This window comes from Macrosteles quadrilineatus, unplaced genomic scaffold (genome assembly GCF_028750875.1).
Source record: "Macrosteles quadrilineatus isolate MER2022 unplaced genomic scaffold, UCM_ALF_1.0 Scaffold_1__1_contigs__length_201487025, whole genome shotgun sequence".
NCBI classification, from domain to species: domain Eukaryota; kingdom Metazoa; phylum Arthropoda; class Insecta; order Hemiptera; family Cicadellidae; genus Macrosteles; species Macrosteles quadrilineatus.
The window spans coordinates 38738193-38764882 of NW_026542594.1; the positions used below are offsets into that span (position 1 = coordinate 38738193).

A 26690-nucleotide genomic window follows, 5' to 3' on the forward strand; every position below is an offset into this window, starting at 1 on the left:
TGTTTGAGAGAAGATACATTAACTTTTAATATGTATTCCAAGGAGTACCACAAGTTAAGACTACCCCTTGGAGGACCAGGCGATGAAAGACTTCTCCAGACTGGGATCAACATTAGAAGAGGCAAGGGGTAGAAATTGGGAGGTCAAAAATCTCTTATGATTTCTGTGGCCACTGAGATAAAATAAGGTACTCTTTAAGTGATTTTATGCATTGGAAGGTGGTATGTAGCTACTGTATTAAAACCAGTGTGTGTGAATCAACCACCAATCTCACTTCAAGGCTTTTCAAATCAACACAATCGCTGTTTTATTAAAAAATTATCGGATTTAAAATGCATATCGTCTTTCGTATAGGCCTATAAACAGATGGAAGAAATAGGTGGTCACAAGATATTTGTTTACAAGATTTTCTTTATTAAAACTGCCGGAATGTCTTTTCATTCGTGTAAACTAGCTGTTCTAAATTATATTTAGTTTAAATTGACTACTTGATTCCCCTACTTAGGACGGGCCAACAGCTAAGTAGTCTTTGAAAACAAAATTATTCGATCAATTTTTGGTCCAACTTTTGATCAGGGAATATGGATAATAAGGACCAACATGGAACTCAGAGCTTTGTATCAAGATCCCGATCCAGACATAATAAGTTTAATCATAGACAAAAAGAATTAAATATAGACCGTCAGCTGTGCTGCGGTTGCCATAGGTTCTGGCGCACACCGATTGGAGCACCACGGTAGTTACGGCGTACGCGCTACGTAAACTACAGCGGTGTGCGCCGGAACCTATGGTAACCATGGCAACCGCAGCACGGCTGACAGTCTATATTTCATTCTTTTTGTCTATGGTTTAATCAAAAGTAGAAGATTGAGGTTGGATAGCAGGTTGGTATAAGCAGAAGAGAGCTGAACTCCACACTGACAATGGCAGCAGAAAATCTTCCTATGTGTAATGCTATAACGATTGATACGTTTATTTAATCAGTAAGAGGATGAGAGTTTATTTAAATATACATAGTAAAATAATAGATGTTCTAATTTATTTTTTGAGCAGTCTTTAAAACATTTAGTTTGTTTTAGTGAAATATAATTTTTATAACTAACAGCTGGTTGAATAAAAAATATTCTATAGATTTATGAGGTTAGTTTATTTACTCTGAGATTTTGTCATTGATTATAGATTATAGGAAATAAGTAAGATTCTATAACCATTGCTGAATACGAAACAAATCTTCAAAAGAAAGCTTATGAAAATTATTTTACTATTCGACTTTATGAGGAAAGGTTGGGGAAATAACAATGATCACATGTTTTAACTCATCTTGGAAGCTTTTTCTTTACTATCAATTTTGAACTGCTTAAACAATGCCTGAATTAGTAATAGACGCACTATATAAAGTTTTAATGGACTACTCGATTCTCGTACGTAGGACGGGCCAACAGCTCGTAAGGATTTATTACATTAGTTGAAAAGATAAATATTTACTCTATTTTTGTGCTTAAAAAGTTGGTGTTTCACTGCATGACACTTTTGGTTAAATTAATTTAATAATCTTAAGGTATAGTAGTTTTTTGTGTATTCAAGATCTTTGTTTTACTGAAAATAAATAACAGAATATTATTTAGTGATCAATCAATCAATCAATCATCTTTATTTGTCTTGGTGTATAAATACAAGAAATGGCGTCAAATGTACATAATATAACATCACCTACATATATACCTCATATACTCATCAACAAGCTTTTTTAGCTGAACTTGCTCAAATTAAAATGAAACAAAATCAAATGGAACACGTCATCAACACCCTGAAAATGCAGATGAACAAAGAGATTTCTAACACCATTTCTCCGACAACTCGTACAAATCCTTCCATTCCAACACCAAGTTCATTAAAAAATAAAAGGGCTCAAAGAAATCATAACAGAACTAACATATTCAGCGTAGCCCTGCAAAATGCAAAATACCTAGAACAAACAAATCACACACTTGCTACTGACTGCCGAGAAATAACCAGCAAAACCTTCAAAAACACAACGTGGAGAGCCAGACAAACTCTAACGAAAAAACTGCAAACTGAAACACAACAACCGGGAGAGTCAGACAAACTCCTACTAAAAAACTGCCAACCGAGACTACAACAGGGAGAGTCAGACAAACTCCTACTAAAAAACTGCCAACCGAGACTACAACAGGGAGAGTCAGACAAACTCCTACTAAAAAACTGCCAACCGAGACTACAACAGGGAGAGTCAGACAAACTCCTACTAAAAAACTGCCAACAGAAACTGCAACAGGGAGAGTCAGACAAACTCCTACGAAAAAACTGTCATCTGAGACCTCAACGGAACAAGTATCAACAGGGGGAACCAGCCAAACCCCGCCACAAAAACTGTCACAAGTGTCACAAACAGTAAAAGCTCAAGAAAGCCTGAAAGAGACTAAAAATAAAAATAAACTTCCACCCCTAAATGCTAAGCCAAAGAGCAAAGACGAGGATTACAATGATTTCTTTGTAAAAAATATAGGATTTTATTCAGAACATATGAAGAAGCATTATGGATATTTAGTAAAAAGGGAGGCTGCATCACTACAGGATAATAACTTTGTTTTTTCCTCACCTTCTCAGATTATTCCAACGCAGCCTGGATTTTACTTTAAGAAAACTGCAAAAATCAGCAGAGACAAGATAAACGCAACCTGGCTGTTTTTTAGACAATCGAGTCAGGATGTAAACTCCAAACTCATCCTGCTGCACCAAAATACACAGGAAGTCTCAAATAAAATAAATAGACTACAGCACCTTTTAGAAGAAACCAAACCTGACATAGTAATTCTGACAGAACATGGACTGAAACCTGAGACAATAAGTAGCACCGTCATAGCTACTGGATTCTGCCTCAAGGCTCACTATAGTAGAATAGAACACAGAAAGGGAGGTGTTTGCATTCTTGTAAAAGAAAGCCTTGAGAGCAGCACAGTAGCCATAGATGTTTCCAAGTACTGTAAAGAACTGTTATTTGAAGCAGCTCTTATAAAAATAAAATTCAAGAACTCAAATCTGTTTGTACTGGGAACCTACAGGACCCCCAAACGGAGACCTTGAGGAATCATTAAACACCTTTACAGAACTAATTGAGGAAACAAAAATTGAAAATTCCCCTCTTATCATCATGGGAGATATTAACGTTGATTTGTGTAACCCAAGCAGGAACCACATTAGCTTAAATGAAACTCTTGCTATGCACAACATCCAGAGACTACAGCTTCCACCTACGAGAATAACAAATCTAACACAAACCTCCATTGACTGGATATGTACAAATATGGACACAAACCAACTCACTCCAGAAATCATCAATGCAGGACTTTCGGATCATACTGCTCAACTCTGTACTGTAAACTTCAACTCACACATTAACTCAAGTTATTCAGCCCAAATTGGACGCTGCCTAAAAAATAAAAACCTGCAAGACCTCAAGTATCTTCTCAGTCAAGAAAACTGGCTTAGTGTTACCTCAATAAACAATGGCGAAGAAGCTTTTAAAACTTTTAGTAACATAGTGAGAGTAGCTATGGATGCAGTCTGCCCCCAAAAGAAGATAAAAATACAAAGAAAACATAAACTAAAATTCTCCATGGACCCAGGAGCAGTGAGACTTAAAGCCGAATTTCTTAAAGCTCTAAGAAAGTTTGAGGTGACGGGAAATCCTGATGACAGAAGGGTTTCTATTGAAAATAAAAAGAACTATGACCTGTACTTGAAAACGATGCGGAAAAAGGTTAACTCTGACCAGTTGATGAAAGCTGAAAATAAATCTAAAGCTATCTGGGAAACAATAAACACAGTGTGGTCCAAAAAGGAAACATCCCTAAATGAAATAACCCTTCAAGTAGATGGCCAACTCATAAGTAATGTGACCCATGTTGCAGAGCATTTGAATACATTTTTTACACAAGTAGGAGAAAAAACAGTAGAGAAACAAAAACACCTAAAGACCACAGCTCAAACTCCTGACGTAACTCAAACAGGTCCACCGTTTTCCTCCTTTCAAAGCACAGACGAGAAGGAAGTTAAAATGATTATAAACAAACTTAAAGCAAAAAACTCGTCTGGAATTGATGAAATCTCGTCAAAAATACTTAAGCATTGCTGCAATGAACTAGCACTACCATTGGCTGATTTGATAAATAAGTCCCTAAAACAAGGCATCTTTCCTTCACTACTTAAAATTACTAAAGTATACCCGAAATTTAAAAAAGGTAGCACATTAGAAGCAAGCAACCACAGACCAATTTCCCTCGTTTCCACCTTCTCCAAAATATACGAAAAAGTTGTTTTAAAAAGACTTTTAGACCACTGCACAAATCAAAACCTACTAAACAACCTGCAACATGGATTTACAAAAGGGAAATCCACAACAACAGCAATAATTCAGATGGTTGAGTCCCTGATTGACAGCCTAGATGAAGGAAATCTAACAACAGGAATCTTTCTTGATTTCAGTAAGGCATTTGACTGCCTTGACCACCAGCTAATCATTAAAAAGCTGGATTCCCTGGGAGTATCAGGGATAGTAAGAGAATGGTTTCAAAGCTACCTTACAGACAGGAGTCAGTTTGTAGAACTAAGGCACAGAGATAACAGCCTAATAAGAAAAACAAGATCAAATTTTCAACCAATAAATCGAGGAGTTCCTCAAGGGTCAGTTATGGGTCCGGTACTGTTTATTCTTTTCACCAACGATTTGCCGCAACAAATAGGAAACGCCTGCCTTACTCTTATGTATGCTGATGACACAACCTTAGTGTTTAATGAACCACTAGCTGAAAATCTAGAAGTAAAATCCTATGTGTCACTCAGTATGGCCTACCAATACTGTTATAACAATGATCTCGCAGTAAACACGTCTAAAACAACTCAAATAGCTTTTGGCCGTAAATCTCAAGAAGTGCCACGACTCCCAGATGTAGAAGTGGAAGATGAAGCTAAGTTTTTGGGCATCACACTCGACAAGAATTTAACCTGGACCCCTCATGTGGACAATATATGTAAAAAATTAAGTTCAACCATCTATGCTCTTAAACATATAAAAAATGCAACAGATGACATGACAACAAAAGTAGCATACTTTGCACTTTTCGAGTCGCATATGAGATAAGGACTTGTAGCATGGGGTGGAACCTCTGCCACTAACATGCAAAGAGTTCTCAGAAAACAAAAAAAGGCAGTCAGAATAACTGCAGGACTCCACAGACTCGACAGCTGCAGGGAAGCATTCAGGTCACTCAAAGTACTTACCCTTGTAGCACTCTACATCCAGGAAGTTGTGTTATTTGCAGTAAGAAATAACCCTACAAGGCGTGGCGAAATGCACCAACACAACCTGAGAAACACCATGCAGTACAACCTTCCACAACATCGCACGGCACAGTTTGAAAAGAAACCTTCATACGCAGGAATGAAAATCTACAACAGGCTACCTCCAGATCTAAGAAGCAAGTCAGAAGATGACCTCAAACCAGCTTTGCATCAATGGCTCATTAATCGACCTTTCTATTCCTTAGAAGAATACCATCAACAGGTCTTTGACTAAACAACACCTCAACCACACATTTAGAAAACATTGTAAATTGACGCTACTACTATTCTTAATGAATGTGTAAATAAAGATTAATTGTCTATTGTCTATTGTCTAACATAGTTTGTAGGATCACCAACCCCAAACAAACCTACAATGCTCCCAATGCAAACTCACATACAAGTAAAGAAGTCCTGAAGAGAGTATAAGTTTTTTTTTCTTATTGTTTTCAGTTTTGCCTTAAATTTGTTTGCATTGTTTTCTAATCTTAGTTCATCTGGTAATGCTTTAAGAAATTTGTTCCCCATATAGGTGTTTTTTTTCTTCTGGAGGAAGGATATCAATGTCAAAGGTACAAATTATTTTTTATCGAGTTCCATCCATTTTAAGAGATAGCTACTATACTCTCCTGTGTTATTATTTATGATAGGTGCTCAAGAATAATGATCAGACATTCTTGATATTAGTTTTGAACTTTTTGTATGATTGAAACGAATATATGATTATATCGAATCGGTAAGGATGATCAGGTTCGGGCATTTGCCACGACACAGATGAGGTTTCCACGGCACCGCGGGAGTTGACAATAATGTCTACAAATATATACATATTCATTATTACACGTAGATGACATGTTCCGGGACCACAGGAGATAACGGTAATATTCCTGTGGCCACGGGAGGCCACATAGGGGTGATACAAACTGCAGAAGATATTCAGGATTTCACCGGGATGGCGAATGACTATATGATCCGTGACCACGAGAGACGACGATAATGTTTACAAACCATGGGAGATGTCCAAGATTTTGCCGCGATCGAGGAGGACTATGATAACGTTTCCATGACCACGGGAGGCGATGATACAAACCGCAGGAGATCGGCGAGTGGAAACTTGTCAAGCTTGGAAACAGGAGCTTCGAACCGACCCAAATTTTTTGTCAAAGATAAAAAACTACTGGAGATGAGTCAGGTGCTATGGTTACAGCCAAGAAACGAAGCAACTGTCAAACCAATAGAAGGCGCCATTGTCAACCTGCCCAAAAAAATGGCGTGAGGTCAAATCAAACATAAAAAAATGCTGATTAGTTTTTTTGCTGCCAAAGGCATTGGTAACTCAGAATTTGTTCCTCCAGGTCAGACTGTGTATAAGACCTTCTATTTAGAAGTTTTACGAAGATTGCACAACAGTGTTTGACAAAAAAGACCCGATCTGTGGAAGAAATGAGACTGGTTCTTCCACCATAGCAATGCACTTGCATACACTGCCATCGATTTTCACAAGATGGCTAAGCTAATCCACGCACCTTATTCACCTGATCTGGTTCTGTGTGACTTTTTTTCTATTTATTTCCTTTTCACACATGATAAGTGGCATGAAAGGAAAACAGACACCATTAAAGATGTCAAGGTAAAAATACCCCCACCGCAGCAAACCTGCAGACTAAGCAAATTTTTGGATTTACACTAAAGTATCTCCTTAAAAATATTACAAAATTATTCCCTATTTAAATAGCATAGTTTAACAAGTTTAACTTAGGTTTGCTGCAACAGGGAGGGTTTAAAAGTTTTCTTTTTGTTTTTTTTTATGTTAATTAATACAGTATGTAAGCTTGGTGTACAATTAATGCATTTTCCAAATTTGATCAAAATATGTTCATAAACAAGCAAACTAAGTACCAGTAACAGTTATTTATTCTCCATAATCCTACTAATATCCTACTAATATTATAAATGAGAAAGTTTGGATGTATGGATGTATGTATGGATGTATGTTTGTGACAAGTGAACGCATTAACCACTGGACGGATTTTGCTGAAATTTGGCATGATGATAGCTCACATTCCCGATTAACATATAGGCACATTCTTATCTCAAAAATCCTTTCGGGCTCCGCCCCAGTGGCTCTATAGTTCCCCATGTTAACCTTATGAGTATTCATATTAAAAGGGAATTAAATAATTTAGTCAGCTGTTTCAACTAAAAAGTTGATTCTATGATATGCAAAAGCATTAAAAACTTACAAGGATTACCAACAGGGTGCAGCAATATTTTTTTTTTTCTATGACAACAGCTAATTTGCAACCAAAAGCTGAGTGAGCGAAGCGAACGAACTTCATCCTGGAGGCGAGTTAGCGTAGCGAACGAGCTAACCTGAAGGCAAGTGAGCGCAGCGAACGAGCTCCAACCTAAAGGTGAGTGAGCGTAGCGAATGAACTTCAACCAGGACGTGATTGAGCCATGCGAACGAGCTCACTTATGAAGTAAAAAGGGGCAATGCCCGCGGGTACAGCTGAGTGAGCGTAGCGAAAAAACTTCAACCTGGAGGTGAGTTAGCGTAGCGAACGAGCTAACCTGAAGGCAAGTGAGCGCAGCGAACGAGCTCCATTCTAAAGGTGAGTGAGCGTAGCGAACGAACTTCAATCAGGACGTGATTGAGCCATGCGAACGAGCTCACTTATGAAGTAAAACGGGGTAAAGCCCGCGGGTACAGCTAGTATTAATAATAACATAGGGAATTTAAATTTACAATTTTTGGAATTTTCTTCGTAACTATTAGGCGCATTATGATACTTTTGTATACTAAATAATTTGTTTTTTTAAGCTCTACAAAACTGTTTGGAAAAAATGGGAAAATCCAATTTTTAACCCATAAAATCCCCCATAAAACCCCGTTCACATGGTCTGATCATGCTGGTCAAAATGGATAGTTTTTGTTCAAGTTATCGTGCTAACGGGCACACATATATATATATATACAGATATATATATATATTAAATACATAAGCCGATTCTTTGCGTCAAAATTGTGGGCGACTGGAAAGTCGTAGAACGACGGGAGAGGTCTCAAATTAAAGGTCTCGAACCCGTGATGGTGGGAAAAATAGTGAAATTCCCCAAATTTTTACACAAAATTAGATATAACGTAAAATGTTCTCCATAAGAATAGCATTAGAAGCCATTTACTGCTGATTTCTGTTTACGGTACTTCAATACAGCTGATCGTGATTTATCAGTAAGCCAGTAAGCAATATTACATTTGGATTAATCATTTGCCAGTCAATTCTGCAATGTACTGTGTATAAAACGGGAGCGTTTCATAAACTCCAAATTTCACAAACTCCAACGCTTAAAATATTAAATAAACAGAGCGGTTCATAACCTCCAAATTTCATAAGCTCCAAATCTATAACATTCAAATAATCACTGTTTCACAATGTCCAAGTTTCACAAACTCCAACGTTTAAATATTAAATAAACAGAGCGGTTCATAATGTCCAAATTTCATAACCTCCAACGGTACAGTCTGGGCCAGAAGTCTCTCTAGTGGTTGTCACAGTCAGATAGCAGGCACCGTTCGCCAGCGCTCAACTACTGATTATACGTACATTTTAATGATTGAAGAACACTCTGATGTGTGGCTCAAATATGTGTTAGCACACAATGTGCAAATCAAATTTACATTTTAGCGAATTTCCCCTATAGGGAATAAGCTATTACCGTAGTATTCATGGTAAGACCTGGTCCCGGGACCGATTTACTTTTTCATTTTGAGGTCACTAGAGACCAAAAACACCATCAGTTATATATATATTTATATGTGTGTCCGTTAGCGCGATAACTCGAGCAAAAATCATCCGATTTTGATGAAATTTGGTACAAACGTGTAAACCTACGTTTATTCGAACGAGTTCGCGAACCAGCATGATCGGACTATGGGAACTCTTAAGAATATATACTTATACTCTTAAGAAAGCAATTACGGAGAAACAATGATACTTCGTGTTACACCGCTACAACAGTAGAACGTGTAGCGCCTACATACCGAACCACGGCAACCTCTGCAGCAACTTCTGGCAGAGACTGTACCGTTGGAGCTTATGAAACTTGGAGGTTATGAACCGCTCTGTTTATTTGATATTTAAACGTTGGAGTTTGTGAAATTTGGACATTGTGAATCGGTGATTATTTGAAAGTTATAGTTTTGGAGTTTATGAAATTTGGAGGTTATGAAACGCACTGTTTATTTAATATTTTAGACGTTGGAGTTTGTGAAATTTGGACATTATGAACCTCACCCTATAAAACCAGGGATAACGTTACCCATAATAAAATTAAGACTTTTTAGTTACGTCAAAGTTGAAATCAATTGTTTTCAAGATTAAAGAAACGATTCAAGAATAAACTAAGAACTTTTGCTTTCTTTTGATTTCAAAACGTATCTGCTTTGTTTTTATTTCAAAGCATATGTTAAATATTTATGACACACTCTTTTGTAAATTTACTAATCACGTTTATTTATGAGATTCGATCAATAAATTATGAGATTTATTGAGTTTAATCAATATTTTTTATGAAGTGGAATAACCTCAAAGGCCCCTCTTAGAAAACAATTTTGGAATAAATATGAAATAGGGGTCCATACAGTTATTCGTTCAGTAAGTAAGTACTGACAAGTTCCAATGGGAGGAAAAAACAATATTGTTTAGAGGAGACTAACCAGGTACAGGTTCAAATAATATAGCCTAGCATGCACGGTAGTAAAGGGAGCACCTAAGTATAACAGTAAAAACTAGAGATAATTTCCGTTGCTTAAAACTAACCAAAAATATGCATGTTGTGATTGGTTTCTATAACTGGGCAATGGAACTCTAACCAGTCGCAAAATAGTTAGTAACCAAATGTTGATTAGGCCCTTTTTTGATAGGATATGTATAGTCAATCGCACGATTACAAGAATTACCACCACATATACTTATACTAGGCTAATAGTAGTTTTTTAATGTTGATCAGAAAGACATTTAGGGTTTAATTTCTGTCAATGGCATTTACATTACACTAATTTTGTTAAACCTTTACAAAAATGAGCATAAACATAGAAATAATAACTGGGTCGGGTGCTAATTTAGTGGTTTTTACCAAGAAATAAGCTTATCTCACCACACTTTTTTGCCTTTTCATTTTTGACGAAGACAAATTCCAATATTTCAATCAGGGAAGCCTTTTTTCACCACTAACCAAAAGACCAAAGCTACCTTAGTAAACTAATATTTATTCACAAACATGTTTTCTGCCTTTATCAAAGTTAAACCTCTAGGGTCGTTCAAATTAATTATTGAAAATAACATCAACAAAAGCAAACAAAGATAAACAACAAACTGTTTTTTTGTTTTTTTTACACAAAAGATATGTTGTACTGGGATATCTATCCTGACACATAGATAATTTGATTCTGAGTTTTTTTAAAGATTACAATAATTTGTTTTAGATTCAAGCTTTTTAGGGACTTATGTCCCTACAAGCCACTAGATATATATACATACTAGCTGTACCCGCGGGCTTCGCCCCGTTTAACTTCATAAGTATTCGCATGGCTCATTCACGTCCTGGTTGAAGTTCGTTCGCTACGCTCACTCACCTTTAGGTTGGAGCTCGTTCGCTGCGCTCACTTGCCTTCAGGTTAGCTCGTTCGCTACGCTAACTCGCCTCCAAGTTGAAGTTCGTTCGCTACGCTCACTCACCGTTTGGTTGGAAATTAGCTGTTGTCATAAATTTAAAAAAATAATAGTGCTGCACCCTGTTGGTAATCCTTGTAACTTTTATGCTATTTAACATCATAGAACAGAACCAACTTGTTTAACACGTTCGCTGCTGAGCGCTAGATGCCGGGACGGCGCCAGTTGCTGAACTAACGCTCGGCCGCTGCGTGACATTGCCACCGATACACTGAATTACAGTAAAAACAACAGTAGTTATACTGGATGGCAATGTTCTGCAATAAAACTGGCTTTGGATATAGTACTAAGTGATTCTGATAGATAGCAGCACTACCCAGGTTACAGTCAGTAAAGTAGTGTCGCTATCTAGCAGGAAAGAGGTAAAACAAAGCCCTGTTCCAAACGACCCTGGTGGTGATTTGGGAAACTATATTTTTTATTGTCAGAAAAGTACGTCCGTACGAGCTGCAAAGAAATATAGAACGCTTGTGACGTGCTGGCTTATCCATAGCAACGTTAAACAACAATGAACGGTGACGTTCTGGAACGTTCTTAGCTCCTGGCGCCGTGGCCCGGCTGACGTTCCGGAACGTCCGTAGCAGCGAACGTGTTAATTGAAACAGCTGTTAAGATTCATTAATTCCTTTTAAATATGAAAAATCATAAGATTAACATGGGGAACTACAGAGCCACTGGGGCGGAGCCCAAAAGGGTTTTTGAGATAAGAATATGCTTTAATGTTAATCGGGAATGTGAGCTATCATCATGTCAAATTTCAGCCCAATCCGTCCAGTAGTTTATGCGTGATTGAGCAACACACACACACACAAACATACACACAAACATACACACAAACTCACAAACTTTCAGATTTATAATATTAGTAAGATATATATGAATTTGAACGGACAGTGTTTTTGGCCTCTAGGGACCTCAAAACCAAAAAGTAAATCGGTACCGGGTCCAGGTTTTACCATGAGTACTACGGTAATAGCTTATTCCCTATATGGGAAATTCGCTAAAAGGAGGGAAGAGCTGGTGGCCATCTCAAAAGAAGACTTAAAAAATTGTTTTGGACAGTGAAAACCCCATAGGGGTAGTGCATAGATTCCGATGGAGAGTACTTTAAAGAGGATAAGGTTGAAGTGTAAATAGTTAGTAAATGTATAAAAGGTATTTTTTTAACATCAGTTTTTTTTTGGGGTAATGTTAAAGTTATGTAATGTTATTTGTAATGTTAAAATGTTAAAGATAATTTAGAATTAAATTAAGGTTATCTACTGTTTTTAAAAGAAACATTTTAAAACTTTTCCAATATTTATTTGTGAAAGTGTAATATGCCTGGATAAATCAACCTAATATTTATCTTGTAGTTTTGTTTAGAACGTACTGAAGAATGCTATTCTCTACCTTTTGAAAATGTGTTACATATACCAGTGATCAGTAAATTTACTGTAATCCAACTGACTTTACCAGTCCCTCTGGTCTAAATGGAGTACGGAAACCAGCTGCTCACTGAGTAATGTGTAAAAATATGTTACACCAAGTTATCAAAGTGGTTAAGAGTTAACAGCAATAATTGAAATTGAGAAAGGCTGCTAGGGTTTATGAAGCACAAGACTGGAAAAGACCCGAGTTCTTACCTACTGCTGTACTTAGTCTTGCCAAACTCATGCTTGTAGGTAGGGTTGAATGTAGGTCGTTGTTCCGTCAGCTCACTGAATGCTTCACCTGATGCTCGTACTCTACTTAGCTCGTCTTTCTCCCAGAGTCTGTCAAGTTGTTTTGCCGCAACTGTGTCTGCAAGTTCTGCTGGTGAACTGTCACCTTCTAGACGAAAGTTGAGGTCTCCGTACCAGAACACATAGCTGCAGGAGACAGCATTACATGTAAGGTAGCTCAGCTGATATAGTGATATTAATCAAAAGGTCACCAGATCGATCCTGAGAAAAGTGTATAGCTTTTTGATGGTTCAAAACCGGACCCAGTTGCCATTAATTATAGGCATTTTAATAATTGATGTTGAAAAGTAAACAGCAATTCCTTAGTCAGTAACAAAGCTACGAAAGGCATCAAACTTTATTCTGCACTCATCCTTCACTTATATTTAGGTTAAAATATGCACCTAGGTGGCGTCCCCATCTCGAATGATAATGATAATTACTGTACGAGTACGAGTGGTTATGGAAATATTTTTATAAAGACTAAATGATAAATAAATATTAAATACCCACACCAGGGAAAACCTGCGGACTAAGCAAATTTTTGTTTTAAGTAAAATATGTCCATAAATGAGTCATATTTCATTCCCCGTTTGAATAACATTAGGTTTAAAGAATACTTAGGCTTGCGGCTATGGGGAAAGGAAAATTTTAAAAAAATGTTAATAGGCTATCGGATAAAATTTAAAAATTTTCCAAATTTCACCAAAATCAACCATAAACCAGCAAACTACAACAGTTTTATTTTCCTCCATAGGAATGACGTAGGAATTTTAAATGTACAGTTTTTTTGGAATTTTCTCAGTAACCTTTAATTATACAACAATGTCTCAATATACAAAATTAGTTTAAAGCTCTACACAGGGCCGGATTTAGCATTTTGGCGCCCCTAGGCCCAATAGTTTTTCCGCCCCCTATTCTGGTCACATTTTCTTTTCTACAAACCTTTATTAAAAACTATATCATGCATAGGCCTATGTTAATTGCTTGAACACCACTCATCGTCAGAATTTTATCATTACAAGTTTTTTGAAGAATTGTCTTGGTTAGCCTTAACAAAATGCCGTCTTAAACACTTTTGGCAATTTTATGCTTTTAGCAATTGCTCACGCTTGTGGGACCGAAAGAAAAAAAACCAACACACAGTACAGAGCATTCCTACAAAAAAGCGTGTCCATTGATTCCAATTTCAGGCCCCAAAACATGAACTCCATAACAGTATGTGATACCATAGATTAAACATACTCCTTTAGTAGATTTGTCATCCTTAGGGATTAGCTGAAATCAATTCTTTTTATTGAGGTTATTTTTAAAACCTAGTTTGTCCAAAATAAAACGATCTAAACATAAACAATAGGTCATAAACAATATTTAGAATTAACAATATGGTAAGAAGGCGACTTGAGTTTATAGTTAATCTATGGTGGTACTGCATCCAGATTATATTTGCATAGCAAAACAAAGCAATAGTCCGGCCAACCATAATTATCCTCAGGTCTGAGCTGAGGAGAAAATGACACCATTATTGGTGCTTTGGAGAAGATTAAATTTTTCTAAAGCCTGTTTCAAACTCAGATAAATATTTTTTCGTTATTAAATTTTAAAGGTAAACTTATCGTATTTTTAATATTCAACAAAACGTTTTATATAATTTAATTTGACCCTGCAGGTTGTTGTAAACTGATCAAAAGATTAGTTAATTTTCTTTATGTGAGGTGAGGGTGGTAACACGCATGCGCCCCTAATCACTCTGATCAGTAGTGCCGAGCCCGAGCCAGCATAGTGGCAGTGCAGTGGCAATACGAAGCGTACCGCTCGGGCGCTCGACAACATACAGCCTACGCCATAACCAATGTTCGTTACAAATGTTGTAACGAAATAGATGCGTAATGTTGAAAAATAGTTTAAATATTCTAACAACTATTTCTCCCAATGAGTTTCAAAATTATAATGCTTTATTAACAAGAGTTTTTTTATCAACTTGCAAAATATTTTAAGCTATGGCTATTTACTTTATTTTTAGATATTAAAAAAATATTTTTCCTCTCGGCCGTGCGCCCTCTGGGAGCTTGCGCCCATAGGCCCGGGCCTACCGGGCTTATTGGGAAATCCGGCCCTGGCTCTACATAATGGCTGCAATGAAAATTGGGCATTTACATGTTATAAGGGTAAAAATTAGGGAAAAAACAACTTTTGTGAAACTTTAAAATCTCACAACACCGTATTCCCATGAATTGATCTTGCTGGTTTGCGAACTCATTTCAGTTTATCCTGCCCTGCACGTTCATTAGGGTGAGTAGAAAAAAAAAATAATTTTTTTTCGAGTTGTAATATCTCGGAAAAGTTGCTAAATTTTAATACTAAAACAGTGTAAAAATATTTAAAATATTGGTTGTTATTTTCCGGTCGCGCATGTGCTCTAAAGTTTGAAAAAAAATTAAAAACTCATTTTTTATCAGACATGTTTACAATTTTTAAATTTTAGATTTTTAACATGTAATAGTTTAAAATTCCATCTACAAGACAATAAGAAATTCATATTTAAATAATAGTATTGTATATTAATATCTTCCGGTTGCGCATCGGCTGCAAATATTGCCAAAAATCAAGAAAAACGTAATTTTGTACTAGTTTTAATTAAAATTGAATAATCGATATCAAAATGTAATACCAAAAATCTGTTTGTACACATTCAGATAGTAACCTAACAAAAACAACAGACGGAGTCAGAATTGATCTTCCGGTCTCGCATAGCAATACAAATTCACTTTAGCGCCGCACTTTCGGGTCCGTGACCCGGGCGATGCCATGTGATTCCGAAGTGTAAGATTCCGAAATTGAACAAAAGAATTGTGATGATAATGTATCCCTGTATCATTCAAAGAACTGTGCCCAAATTGATCAAATTATGTATCAGACAAAGTCAAAATGTAAATCACGTGACATAAATAAACACCTACATAATTAATAGGCGTCAAATAAAGGTACAAACCCCTAAAACAACAGTTAGCTATGGCTTAAAAGTAAATAGTCTAAGTAACAAATCTAGGGGGACAAGAGTCAAAAATGCTTTATCCAGGCGTAAAATGATTCAAACCCATGAGCATTTAAAAATAATTAAACACACTATTATAACAAGTAAAATTATAAATATACAACACAACCATTCAAGATAACATTAACATTGGTTATAAAACTCGGGTGGAATATTCCAAGGTCGAGTCGATTATTTAACCTTTACAACGGTCCGTGAACAAATACTTTACTTGCTCAAAATGTAATGGCTCGCCATCGCCTTATTTAACAATTACTAGGGTCCCTGTTGCTCGAATTCGAGCAATTGCTAAGAATTACAGGCGTTATTTTAAAACGACTAACAGTTATAATTTCTGATGACTTTAGAAGCGATTATAAATTTAAAAAAACACATTATTTCTTTTTCTTCTCCTTGGTTGTGTTCTATGACTTTCCTATATTTCCATAGTTTGCAAATCGGGTCTTTCAATGATTATTAAGAAATGCAGCACAGTGTTAATTAATTCAGTTTTCTTATTAGTATATCAATTTATCCAGGCTCTCTCGCTTTTTTCCATTGTAATATCTACACCAACCCAAATTCAAATAGTAAATAACATTCAAAGTCAGTAAATGTTTGTAATAAACTGTTAAATTTAGCAAATTTAATGACTGTTTACAATTAACATATGTACTTCTTCTCACTTTTTATTTCTGACAACAGCTGGAGTTTCATAACATTTTTTGATTACCATGTTAATCTTATGGAGAAATACAAAACTTTAAAGGGCCCAGGGCCTCACTCTCTAATTATTTCCCTAAAAAGAAAGTTTCCTGCACAGCTTCACGTTACGCTCTTTCCAATGACACCAAAAACATGTCAATCGGTTCAGTAGTTTCGGAGGAGTAATTGTCACAAAAAACCTGCTTGCGTATTATTTAGGATTTTTTGAGAGGATAGCAGGCTTACCTGAATGGGAAAGAGTCCAAACTGGCACAGGAAACACAAAACAAAACTTTACACTATATACACAAAACATTAGAATATTTCACTGTCACTGACAGCATTTTCAACTAAGGAAGAGGAAGAGATAGTTTTCTAGATGTCCAAAATGGTGGCCAGTGAGTTGTTGAGTCAGTGTTGCCAATAGTATGAATTCAAAAAACACAGTTTCAGTTTATCTTTTATGCACTATGAATAAATATGTAAGCCTGCTAGTTGGGTTGGATATTGAAGTGGAGTGGGTTAGATTAAAGGTATTATCTCAGGTTTAGGTTTGGGGGTTGTCTAGACTTAGTAAACCATTGATAAGCATTCATAAAAAGGGGTTACCCTAGAAAGCTGGTGGAGAACCAAATCCGCTTAGCGCAAGACCATCCACAACCAAATAATGAAAAACGAAATAGCCAAAACATTGCTCTTGTCACAGACTACCACCAAGGACTACATTCATTGAATGGCATTTTAAAAGAGGGCTTCAAAATCCTCAAGGCCTCCAACCACACCATCAATTTTTTGAAAGATCCACCTAACATTGTTTTTAGACAACCACCCAATCTCCGAAAAATACTAGTCCACCCAAAAGTTCCTGACCCGGCCAACAACAACCCAAACAACGCACGCCCTAACGGTTCATATCCCTGTGATAACAAGAGATGTAAAACATGTGAAATAAATCAACCCAGCCAAACATTTTCCAGTTCCACAACCAAAGAAAACTACAACATCCGAGGCTTCAACACTTGTGAAACGAAGAACATTATCTACCAACTACAATGTAACAAATGTGAGGCACAGTATGTAGGCCTATCCACCAATAGCCTCAGAACCAGGATGAATGGCCATAGACAAGATGTATCTACTGGATACAAAGACAAACCAGTTGTACAACATGCCCAGAGCCACAATAACCCTAGTTTCAATGACTGCTTTACAACCAAAATAGTCAAATCACTGCCCCCTCAATGTAACCAGTCACAACTGAGAAGATGGGAATTGTCTTATCAATGGTTTACTAAGTCTAGACAACCCCCAAACCTAAACCTGAGATAATACCTTTAATCTAACCCACTCCACTTCAATATCCAACCCAACTAGCAGGCTTACATATTTATTCATATATATATATATAGTGCATAAAAGATAAACTGAAACTGTGTTTTTTGAATTCATACTATTGGCAACACTGACTCAACAACTCACTGGCCACCATTTTGGACATCTAGAAAACTATCTCTTCCTCTTCCTTAGTTGAAAATGCTGTCAGTGACAGTGAAATATTCTAATGTTTTGTGTATATAGTGTAAAGTTTTGTTTTGTGTTTCCTGTGCCAGTTTGGACTCTTTCCCATTCAGGTAAGCCTGCTATCCTCTCAAAAAATCCTAAAAAATCTAGGCCCTTGTGCTCTATGCTACACCCTTAACCTGCTTGCGTATTAAATAAGTATAGATCTTTCTTGCAAATTGTCAGAAAAAGTGACTATACCAACTTCGTGCAAAACAATAGAGGCTATTGCAGTTGAAGCACGATCAGGACGGTCGCTAACCAAAACAGTAGAGTTAAAGTTCATCCTCATTTGCTTACCATGGGTCTTTTTTTTGGAAGTTTAGGTAAAGATCCTTGGTTGCTGTCACTAGAATCGTAAATTTTAGTTTGTGAGCACAGGGATACATTATCATCTCCACCCTGCTGTTCCATTTTGGAATCCTAAACTTCGGAATCACATGGCGTCGCTCGGGTCACTGACCCATGCTAAAGTGAATTTATATTGCTATGCGCTGTAACGAGTCAAATGGGTAGGGGGGTAAAAATAACGATTTTAACCACGATGGTTAAACAGCTAGTTATAAGCTGTTGAGTAGGCCTAGTCGTGGCACTAATGTAACCATTGCAACTTAACCTCAACGTCGTTACCTAACCTCAAAACGAAACCGAGGTGACAGACGCACCAGCAGACGACTGGGAGAGAGGAAGTAAAAACCGCCGCACTGTTTTTCGGGGAGCGTCGTCTGCTCCAGTTTTACTTCTCCGCCTTACTTCTTCATCTTCCTTCCCATTTGACTTCTTCTTGCTCTAGTTCTTCTTACGCTTTCCCTCAAGCATCAAACTTTGTTTTTTTTTGGGTTTTTTTTTGGTAACCTCTGACCAATCAGAGGTGAGCGTGAGTAGATTGAGGGTATTGTCGAGGGGTAAGAAGAAGATGGGCATTCTAACTCTGATTGTCTTCGCTTCAGGTTAAGAATTTTTCGTCGCTCGTTTTCGCGCATTAAAAGTCGTGTTGGTGTGCGAGTTCTCGTTTCAAGTGATATTTCCGCTAAGTTTGAATCTTCGATTGGTGAGTTTTACAATAATATTCAACTGTCGTTATTGGGGTTAGCCCTCAAATTCTGATAATTCCGATATTCCTAGCCAACTTTTACAGGCTAGGCCTGACCACTCCGCCATCGTTTTACGGCTTAACCAACTCCTGTTGAATTTACTTTTATAGTTGGTGACGTATAATTTTAACTAAAGTTCATCGTACGTATTGGGATTTTCCTTTTCAGGTTTTTATAACCTTTCTTTAACAGTACTCTCACGTCCCGAAGTTCGTCCCAGCAGACAGGTCTCTGCCGGACCAAGTTTGTCTAGGTTTGCTTAAGTCGACCACGTGAGGAAGCAGAAGTTTAATTTTTTCGTTTTTTGGCTCCAGGAGCAGTTTCACTTTTTTAGTTTCGTTTTTGTTCGTTCCTCACCTGGACCACTTAGGCTAACTTGTTTTCTTACCATTTAGTAAATTCGGACTCTGTGGGAGTTAGACTAGGTTAGGCCTATCTTGTTCTAACCTTGTTTGTTGCGGGTTGACGACTTAACTCCGTAGGTAAGCGGAGTGACTACTTAGCTTACTTGTTGATTCGTTAAGTTAGCTAGTAGTGTGTCATTTAGATATTTGCCCACAGAGTCAAGTCAAAATCATTAATTTCCCCACAAGCCCTAGGCTAGAGTGGTGATTTCGAGTTGGGTGTTTGGGTAACCCGCAACGTTCGTCTCGAGCTCTGAGAACCAGGGCTATCAAATTTAGGCTATCCGAATCACTATCGACTCCTGGGAAACTCCCCGCATCCAGACTAGGGCGAATCCTGGGATCTCGTTTTCATATCGGTGGCGTAATTTCCCACTTGTCGCCCGTCAGGAAAATTACTTCACAGCGCGACCGAAAGATCAATTCTGACTTCGTCTGTTGTTTTTGTCAGGTTTACTATCTGAATGTGTACAAACAGATTTTCGGTATTACATTTTGATATTGATTATTATATTTTAAATAAGACTACTACAAAATTGAGTTTTTCTTGATTTTTGCCATATTTGCAGCCGATGCGCGAGCGGAAGATATTAACATACAATACTATTATTTAAATATCACTTTATTATGGTCTTGTAGATTTTATTTTAAACTATTACATGTTAAAAACCAAAAATTTAAAAATTTCTAAAAATTATGAGTCTCATTCTTTGTTCAAACTTCAGAGCACATGCGCGACCGGAAGACAAAAACCAATATTTTTTTTATATCTTTACCCTGTTTTGTTCTTACAATTTAGCAACTTTTCCAAGGTATTACAACTCGAAAAAGAATTATTGATTTTTTTCTACCCACCCTAACGTTCATGCCAAATTTCATGAAAATCAAAAGAAAATTACTCAATTTATTGCGTTCACGGACACATATATATAATATTATATATATATATATAAATTTTAACAAATAGTGTTTTTGCCTCTGGTGACATCAAAATGAAAAAGTAAATCGGTCCTGGGTCTAGGTCTTTTCAAGCCGCCTACAGTAATAGCTTCTACCCTATTGGGAAATTCACTAAAAGGAATACAAAACAGGATTTTCATAAAAAAATTTTGATTTTAAATATATAATTAGTTTTATTATATAACGGGGGTTTATAGGGGGATTTATGGGGTAAAAATTGGGTTTTCACATTTTTGACTCTAAAAACATAGAATTTCACATTTATTTCCATTTTGTAGAGCTTAAAAAAATAAATAATTTTGTATATAAAGCGTTGTTGTATGACTAACGGTTAAGGACTAAGGAGATAATTTTAAAAAACTTTAAATTTAAAATGCCCATGTTATTCTTATGGAGAATAAATAAACTGCTGTCGTTTGCTTGTTTATGGATATATTTTAATCAAATTTGACTATTTTGTTTATTTCATACTAAGCTAGCAACATAAAAAAAATACACCTCAATTTACCTGTAACACAAACCTTGGTACTCATTAAAATTAATGTTATTTAAATAGGAAATAAATCTGACAATTTTCAGGGAATATTTTAGTAGATATCAAGCCACCAAATAAATAAAATAAAAAAATAAATTGTAAATGGAAATTTGCTTAGTCTGCAGGTTTGCTGCGTCGGGGGTATTAATTCAATAAACACGTTCCTCTGATAATCCGACCTTTTTGGTGTTCTGACCATGCTCTCGGTCCCGTAGGTGACGGATTAGCGAGGTTCTACTATAGTACCTTACTACTCTCCGCCTAGAAGATTATCGGACAATGGATTGATGGGTAGCTTTGCTGGTTTATTGGTTTTGTTGTGACAAGTTTGTTAGCGACAAGAAACGGTTTGTCTCAGTTTTGATTCGGTTCCATACCAAGAAAAGTAGAAAGCTCCGTTGTATCCATTAGAAATTTTGAACTCATTGAGCCCTTCAGGTTCGTATTCCCATAAACCCATGCTAAAAAGAACAATCATGTTGATGAGAAACCTAAACGCTAAGCAGGGCCCAAGGTTGGCTGTAGTTCACTTGGACAACTAGATCTACAAAGCCAACATGGCTGACTCCGGTCAATCTGTCTCACTACGCTAATAGTCCATAATTAATCATTTCAAACTGACTAAGAAGAATTTTCCTGTAAAAGTTACATTTGCCATGATTTTAAATAAGGCAAAGGCACATGGACAGACGCTAACGAAGGAAGGATTGTATGTACCAGATCCCGTTTTTTTTTTGCACATTCATTTGTTTGTGGTGTCAAGTGCGAGTTTTTTCATTGAAAACTATGTGTAAAAAGAAAGCCATCAACACAAAAACAGAATGACCATAACATCACTTCAAACATGGTGGACAAAGAGGTCCTTAAAACATGTGAAAATGTAAATAACATAACGTTATGTTCTAAAAAAGTTAATGGTGTAAAATGTAAACCCACATCTATTCCTGAAGTAAGGACCAATACCTAAATCAACGTTGTACCAACTACTCAGTATTAAGTGTGTGTTGTCTTGATTAAGGGGATACGCCACTATCTGTAGGCCATATTTTAAATTTTTTTTACATTTTCCAAAAGTTGCATTTTCAGATAGGTCATTTAAATGTGAACATTTAGCTAAAATTGTTTGCCAATCTGACAACTCCTTCTAGTATAAAAAAAATAAAATATAAACCGCCGCAACCAGCAATTTAACAAAATTTTGAACTATTTTTTTTTTGTTCCTGATATGTACACTTTTAATTGTGTACCATAATTATGTATTATGAAGGTATAAAATAGGGTACATTTATTTAAAACAAAACAAGTACTTTGCTATTTTTATATATAATATAAAATGATAAATTAGTGTAGTTATGGGAATTTTTCTCCTGCCAACCACCTGTTACATCACCTGCGATTATCTCAATACCGTGTTTTTTAGGTTATTATTGTACAAAAGTTTGAATAACTCCGTTAGTACTATACTTATAGTATTCAAATTTTCACCAGACCTTCTTTATATAGTAATAAAGGATTGTGTGTATAGTAAGCCCTATAGCATTACATTTACTAAAAATATTTATGTTTACGCAAAAATTTTAAATATTTTTTTCAGCTTTTTTATATTTTGAATAAAAGGTGTCCTAAAAATTTTGTTTTTTTAGTTACCATAACGATTATACACAGAATTACTCATTATTTCATCCTGAATCAGGAAATAAATAGAATATGTCATTCCGATCAGTAGTTGAAAAGTTATTCTCAATAACGACTTCTTAAAAATTTTGGTAAAAATAACTAAAAACGCATATAAATTTAGTAAATAAGTTATAAATTCAATATTTTTGTACCTAAATCTTCTAACTAAGTCTAGTATAAACAAAATATACTAACTAGGTTGACAAAAATAAAATAATAAAAAAAAAGTTGGAGATAGTGGCGTATCCCCTTAAGTGGGATTTGAGGAGGATACAGTGGGAATGCTTCACATGGGTCAGCTATTCATACAATTATTTGTGTTTTATCAGGTAATATTTCTCAGGAGTTAAGACAGTGAAAATTTATGTTTGAAACTGTGAAACACAATCCTCAGAATTTTAGCTCTAAATACAATTCAGATAATAAATGTGTTGATTTTTGCAGTCAATAAGACACAAAGAGTGCTAAAGTACTCACTCATGGAAAAATATTTTGGTTGTTTCTTCATTGAGTTTGAATTTCTGGTTTTCAACTATAGTGTTGTAGCTTGCTATCCGCTCACTAAGATGGCCGTCATGAGCTGCCAAGTGAGCGTTGACTAGACAAACCGAGGCTCCGTACAAGTCCATACGGAAAGTCACTGCACCTTTGTTGCCCTAATGGTAAAATATATATATATTAAATACCTACCCAAAGTTGTTTATCATACAATCTTAGGGCGAGCTCTGCTAAACATTGTTCAAGATTGTTTTAGTCAAAGTTGCTTTTTGTTCATTCTTTAGTAACAGACATTTTATGTTTTATGGGGTCATGATCCAACAGCATCTATAAGACATTTTTCTTGAGGAGAATATTACCACAGTGAGTAGCTTAGGCCTAACTTTGGTCTGGCCTCAAAGAAAAATAAACATTTTGTAACAGGAAAAAATACCAACGTTAGTTACAACTTTTTGTTATGAATGGTGAATTTTTCACTATGTAGGCTACTCACAAATAGAAGAAAAGAAACAGTATGGAGCATTAACATAAACAAATTACATCACTGGCCTGAATGTCTATACTTATAGCCATAACAGCTGATTTTGGACATTCCATTTAAGTAATGTTAAATAATATTTACATTCGGGCCAGTGACATCATTTGTTTATGTTTATGATCCATACAGCTCCTGATCTAATATTTGTGCTATTACTTATCTTTCTGTGTTGTTCCTTGCTGAATTGTATTTACAGCAGGGATTATACTATTCACCTAATATTGTACAACAGTAAAAGGACAACATTTTTATCAAGAAGAGGAATGAATAATCTGGTTGAAACCAATGAAAAAATTACATCATATTTTAAATTACCTTATTTTCTACTGTATGCATGAAAGAACCCCTTTTACTTTCTCCCCCTATACCATAGTATATGGAGAAAGTATTGTTTTCGTCAAAATTTTCGAGTTTGAGTTTTGAGTGGATATATTCGTTTTGGGTCCCCCTGGACCCAAAAAAGTGGTTTTTGAAGTGATGTCTGTGTGTGTGGGTGTGTCTGTGTGTGTGTCTGTGTGTCTGGATGTGTACAGAGCTAGGGACTACACCTGTGGTCCGATTTCAATGAAATTTGGTATGTAGGTTCTAATCCGTGGTATCTCCAGGCGTTTTTTTCATTTTTTTGAAATTTTGATTTTTTATGGGGATTTTCCCATAAAACCCCATAAAAAAACTGGAAAAATCGGATTTTCTCAAAAATGGCCCGAACGATTTTGATAAAAATTTAGTATGTTGTAGCCCTTTAAATTCTGAACAAAATGGTACAAATCCCATTTCTGTAAAAATTACAGTTCAAAAGTGTTCAATTATGTTATTTTCCCATAAAATAACAAAAAATAGGATTTTAGACAAAAATCCGGTTTTGATTTAACAAAGTATGTTATGATCCTTACAATTTTGATAGTTTTTGTCATTTTTAAAAAATTTTTATTTTTAATGGGGATTTTCCCATAAAACCCCATAAAAAACTGGAAAAATTGGATTTTCTCAAAAATGGCCTGAACGATTTTCATAAAAATTTAGTATGTTATAGTCCTTTATATTCTAAACAAAATGATACAAATCCCATTTCTGTAAAAATTACGGTTCAAAAGTTATGGTAAATTAAGTTATTTATTTTCCCATAAAAATCCCCATAAAATAACGGAAAATCGGATTTTTCCAAAAATGGCTAGAACGATTTTGATAAAAATTTAGTATGTTATAGTCCTTAAAATTCTGAAGAAAATTGTACAAATCCCATTTCCGTATATTTACTCTCACCGCTTACTCATGAGAAAGGTTGTTGACAATCTTATGGGAGAAAGTATGTATCAGAATGCTGATACCGTTTATTTATATTGCAGTAGAACCCCTCATATCCAACTTCGGAATAACCGACTCCTCGGGATATCGCACCTAGTGTCCAACCGAGTACTTGTTTCCTGTCAGGGGCGATAACGCTTAGTAGCGAGATCGGTTTTAAAATTGAAATGCCAATCGCGGATGTTGCCGTAATCGTGGCAGATGATCACCACTGTCGCCGAAGACTGGTGTTGCCACTGTCACAGGAGACGATAACCCAAGTCACGGAGACTGAAAGTTACGCTCACGGGTGTTGACGCGGTCGCGGGAGATGATTACTGATGTTGCTGTGCAGGTACAAGCTCGTATTCAATAAATCAAACATTTCCAATGTCTCTTGACAGGTTGAATCAATTTAAGATGCAACATATTTGGAGAGAGTTTTGTTTTCACAACCAGTTTGAGGACTTTATTTATTTTTATACTTTATTTCAATAACAAGGGTTGCGCTATTTTGATTTAATGTGAATCAAAAAATTCATTGTACAACTAAATATGCAGAAAAATGGTCTGGCAAGGTTGAGAAGAAAGTTTCATTGTTTGTCTGTTAGGATCAGATATCAAGCCATTGTTTTGACACAGAAGAATGCCACATGTATTAACACATTAGGTGTTCAAAGGTTTATTGCGGACATTTTCCATCACGAATGTAAAAAAACAATACACAACGTTTCGGGATCTGGAATCTGATCCCGTCCTCAGGTGAAAAAACTTAACTAACACAAAAAGACCATTGAATATAACGAGTTCTCCTCAAAATTCGAACGTTATGTTAACTCGTAGTAAAACTCGTGATAGGAATAAACAGAATTAACTCCCATCTTGCGGCATCGTACATCGCTCCGCCTTTTTGTTGGTTTTACTTTTCCAGGGACCGGAAGCCATTACTGTTGTCTCCATGTTTCCGATTGGTCGGCCATGTTGCTTCAGTCTAATTGGTGGAGTCGTTGCGAACGGTGCTATTAGTGTTTCATTGTGTGAGCTAAAAGTTACACCTTTTATAGATTATAGTGTTTTGTGATTGGTTATTATTTGCATGTTATATCATGACTTGACTGCTATACAGTGCATATTTTTTGACTGCTACCTTCTGTAGTGTATTCCAACTTAGGTTGGGCGTTTGTGTATTGTTAGTTGTAATGTGTTAGTTAAGTTTTTTCACCTGAGGACGGGATCAGATTCCAGATCCCGAAACGTTGTGTATTGTTTTTTTACATTCGTGATGGAAAATGTCCGCAATAAATCTTTGAACAACATTAACTCACCATCACCAACAATGAACTTCAAACAAAGAAACACATTAGGTGTTACAAATGGTTATCAATGTGAACTACTAATTTTAACTTTTGTATTAATACTAAACATTTCACAAACTGCTTTTTGGGAATCCAATATTTATTTTGTAGCCTCTATAAGTAGGCCTAACTATATTTTTATCTGTTTTTCACTATCATTTGCCATTTGCTATCCCCAGTGTTGGGAAGTAGCGCGCTACTTTTTTTGAAGCGTTAGCTGTAGCTACGCTACTTTTAAGATTTTGTA

The 26690-nt window shown here is 36.0% G+C and overlaps 1 protein-coding gene across 4 annotated transcripts in view; it reads right to left on the reverse strand.

Moving 5' to 3' along the window:
* LOC128982785 (inositol polyphosphate 5-phosphatase K-like) overlaps positions 1 to 26690 on the reverse strand; it is an 88285-nt gene that overhangs the window by 25829 nt on the left and 35766 nt on the right. For all 4 annotated transcript variants that reach the window (XM_054401785.1, XM_054401784.1, XM_054401787.1 and 1 more), the window contains exons 5-6: positions 23246 to 23424; positions 12722 to 12946 (exon numbers count right to left, since the gene is read on the reverse strand). In XM_054401785.1, coding sequence (XP_054257760.1) covers positions 12722 to 12946; positions 23246 to 23424 — 404 coding nt within the window. The remainder of the gene's footprint in view (positions 1 to 12721; positions 12947 to 23245; positions 23425 to 26690) is intronic.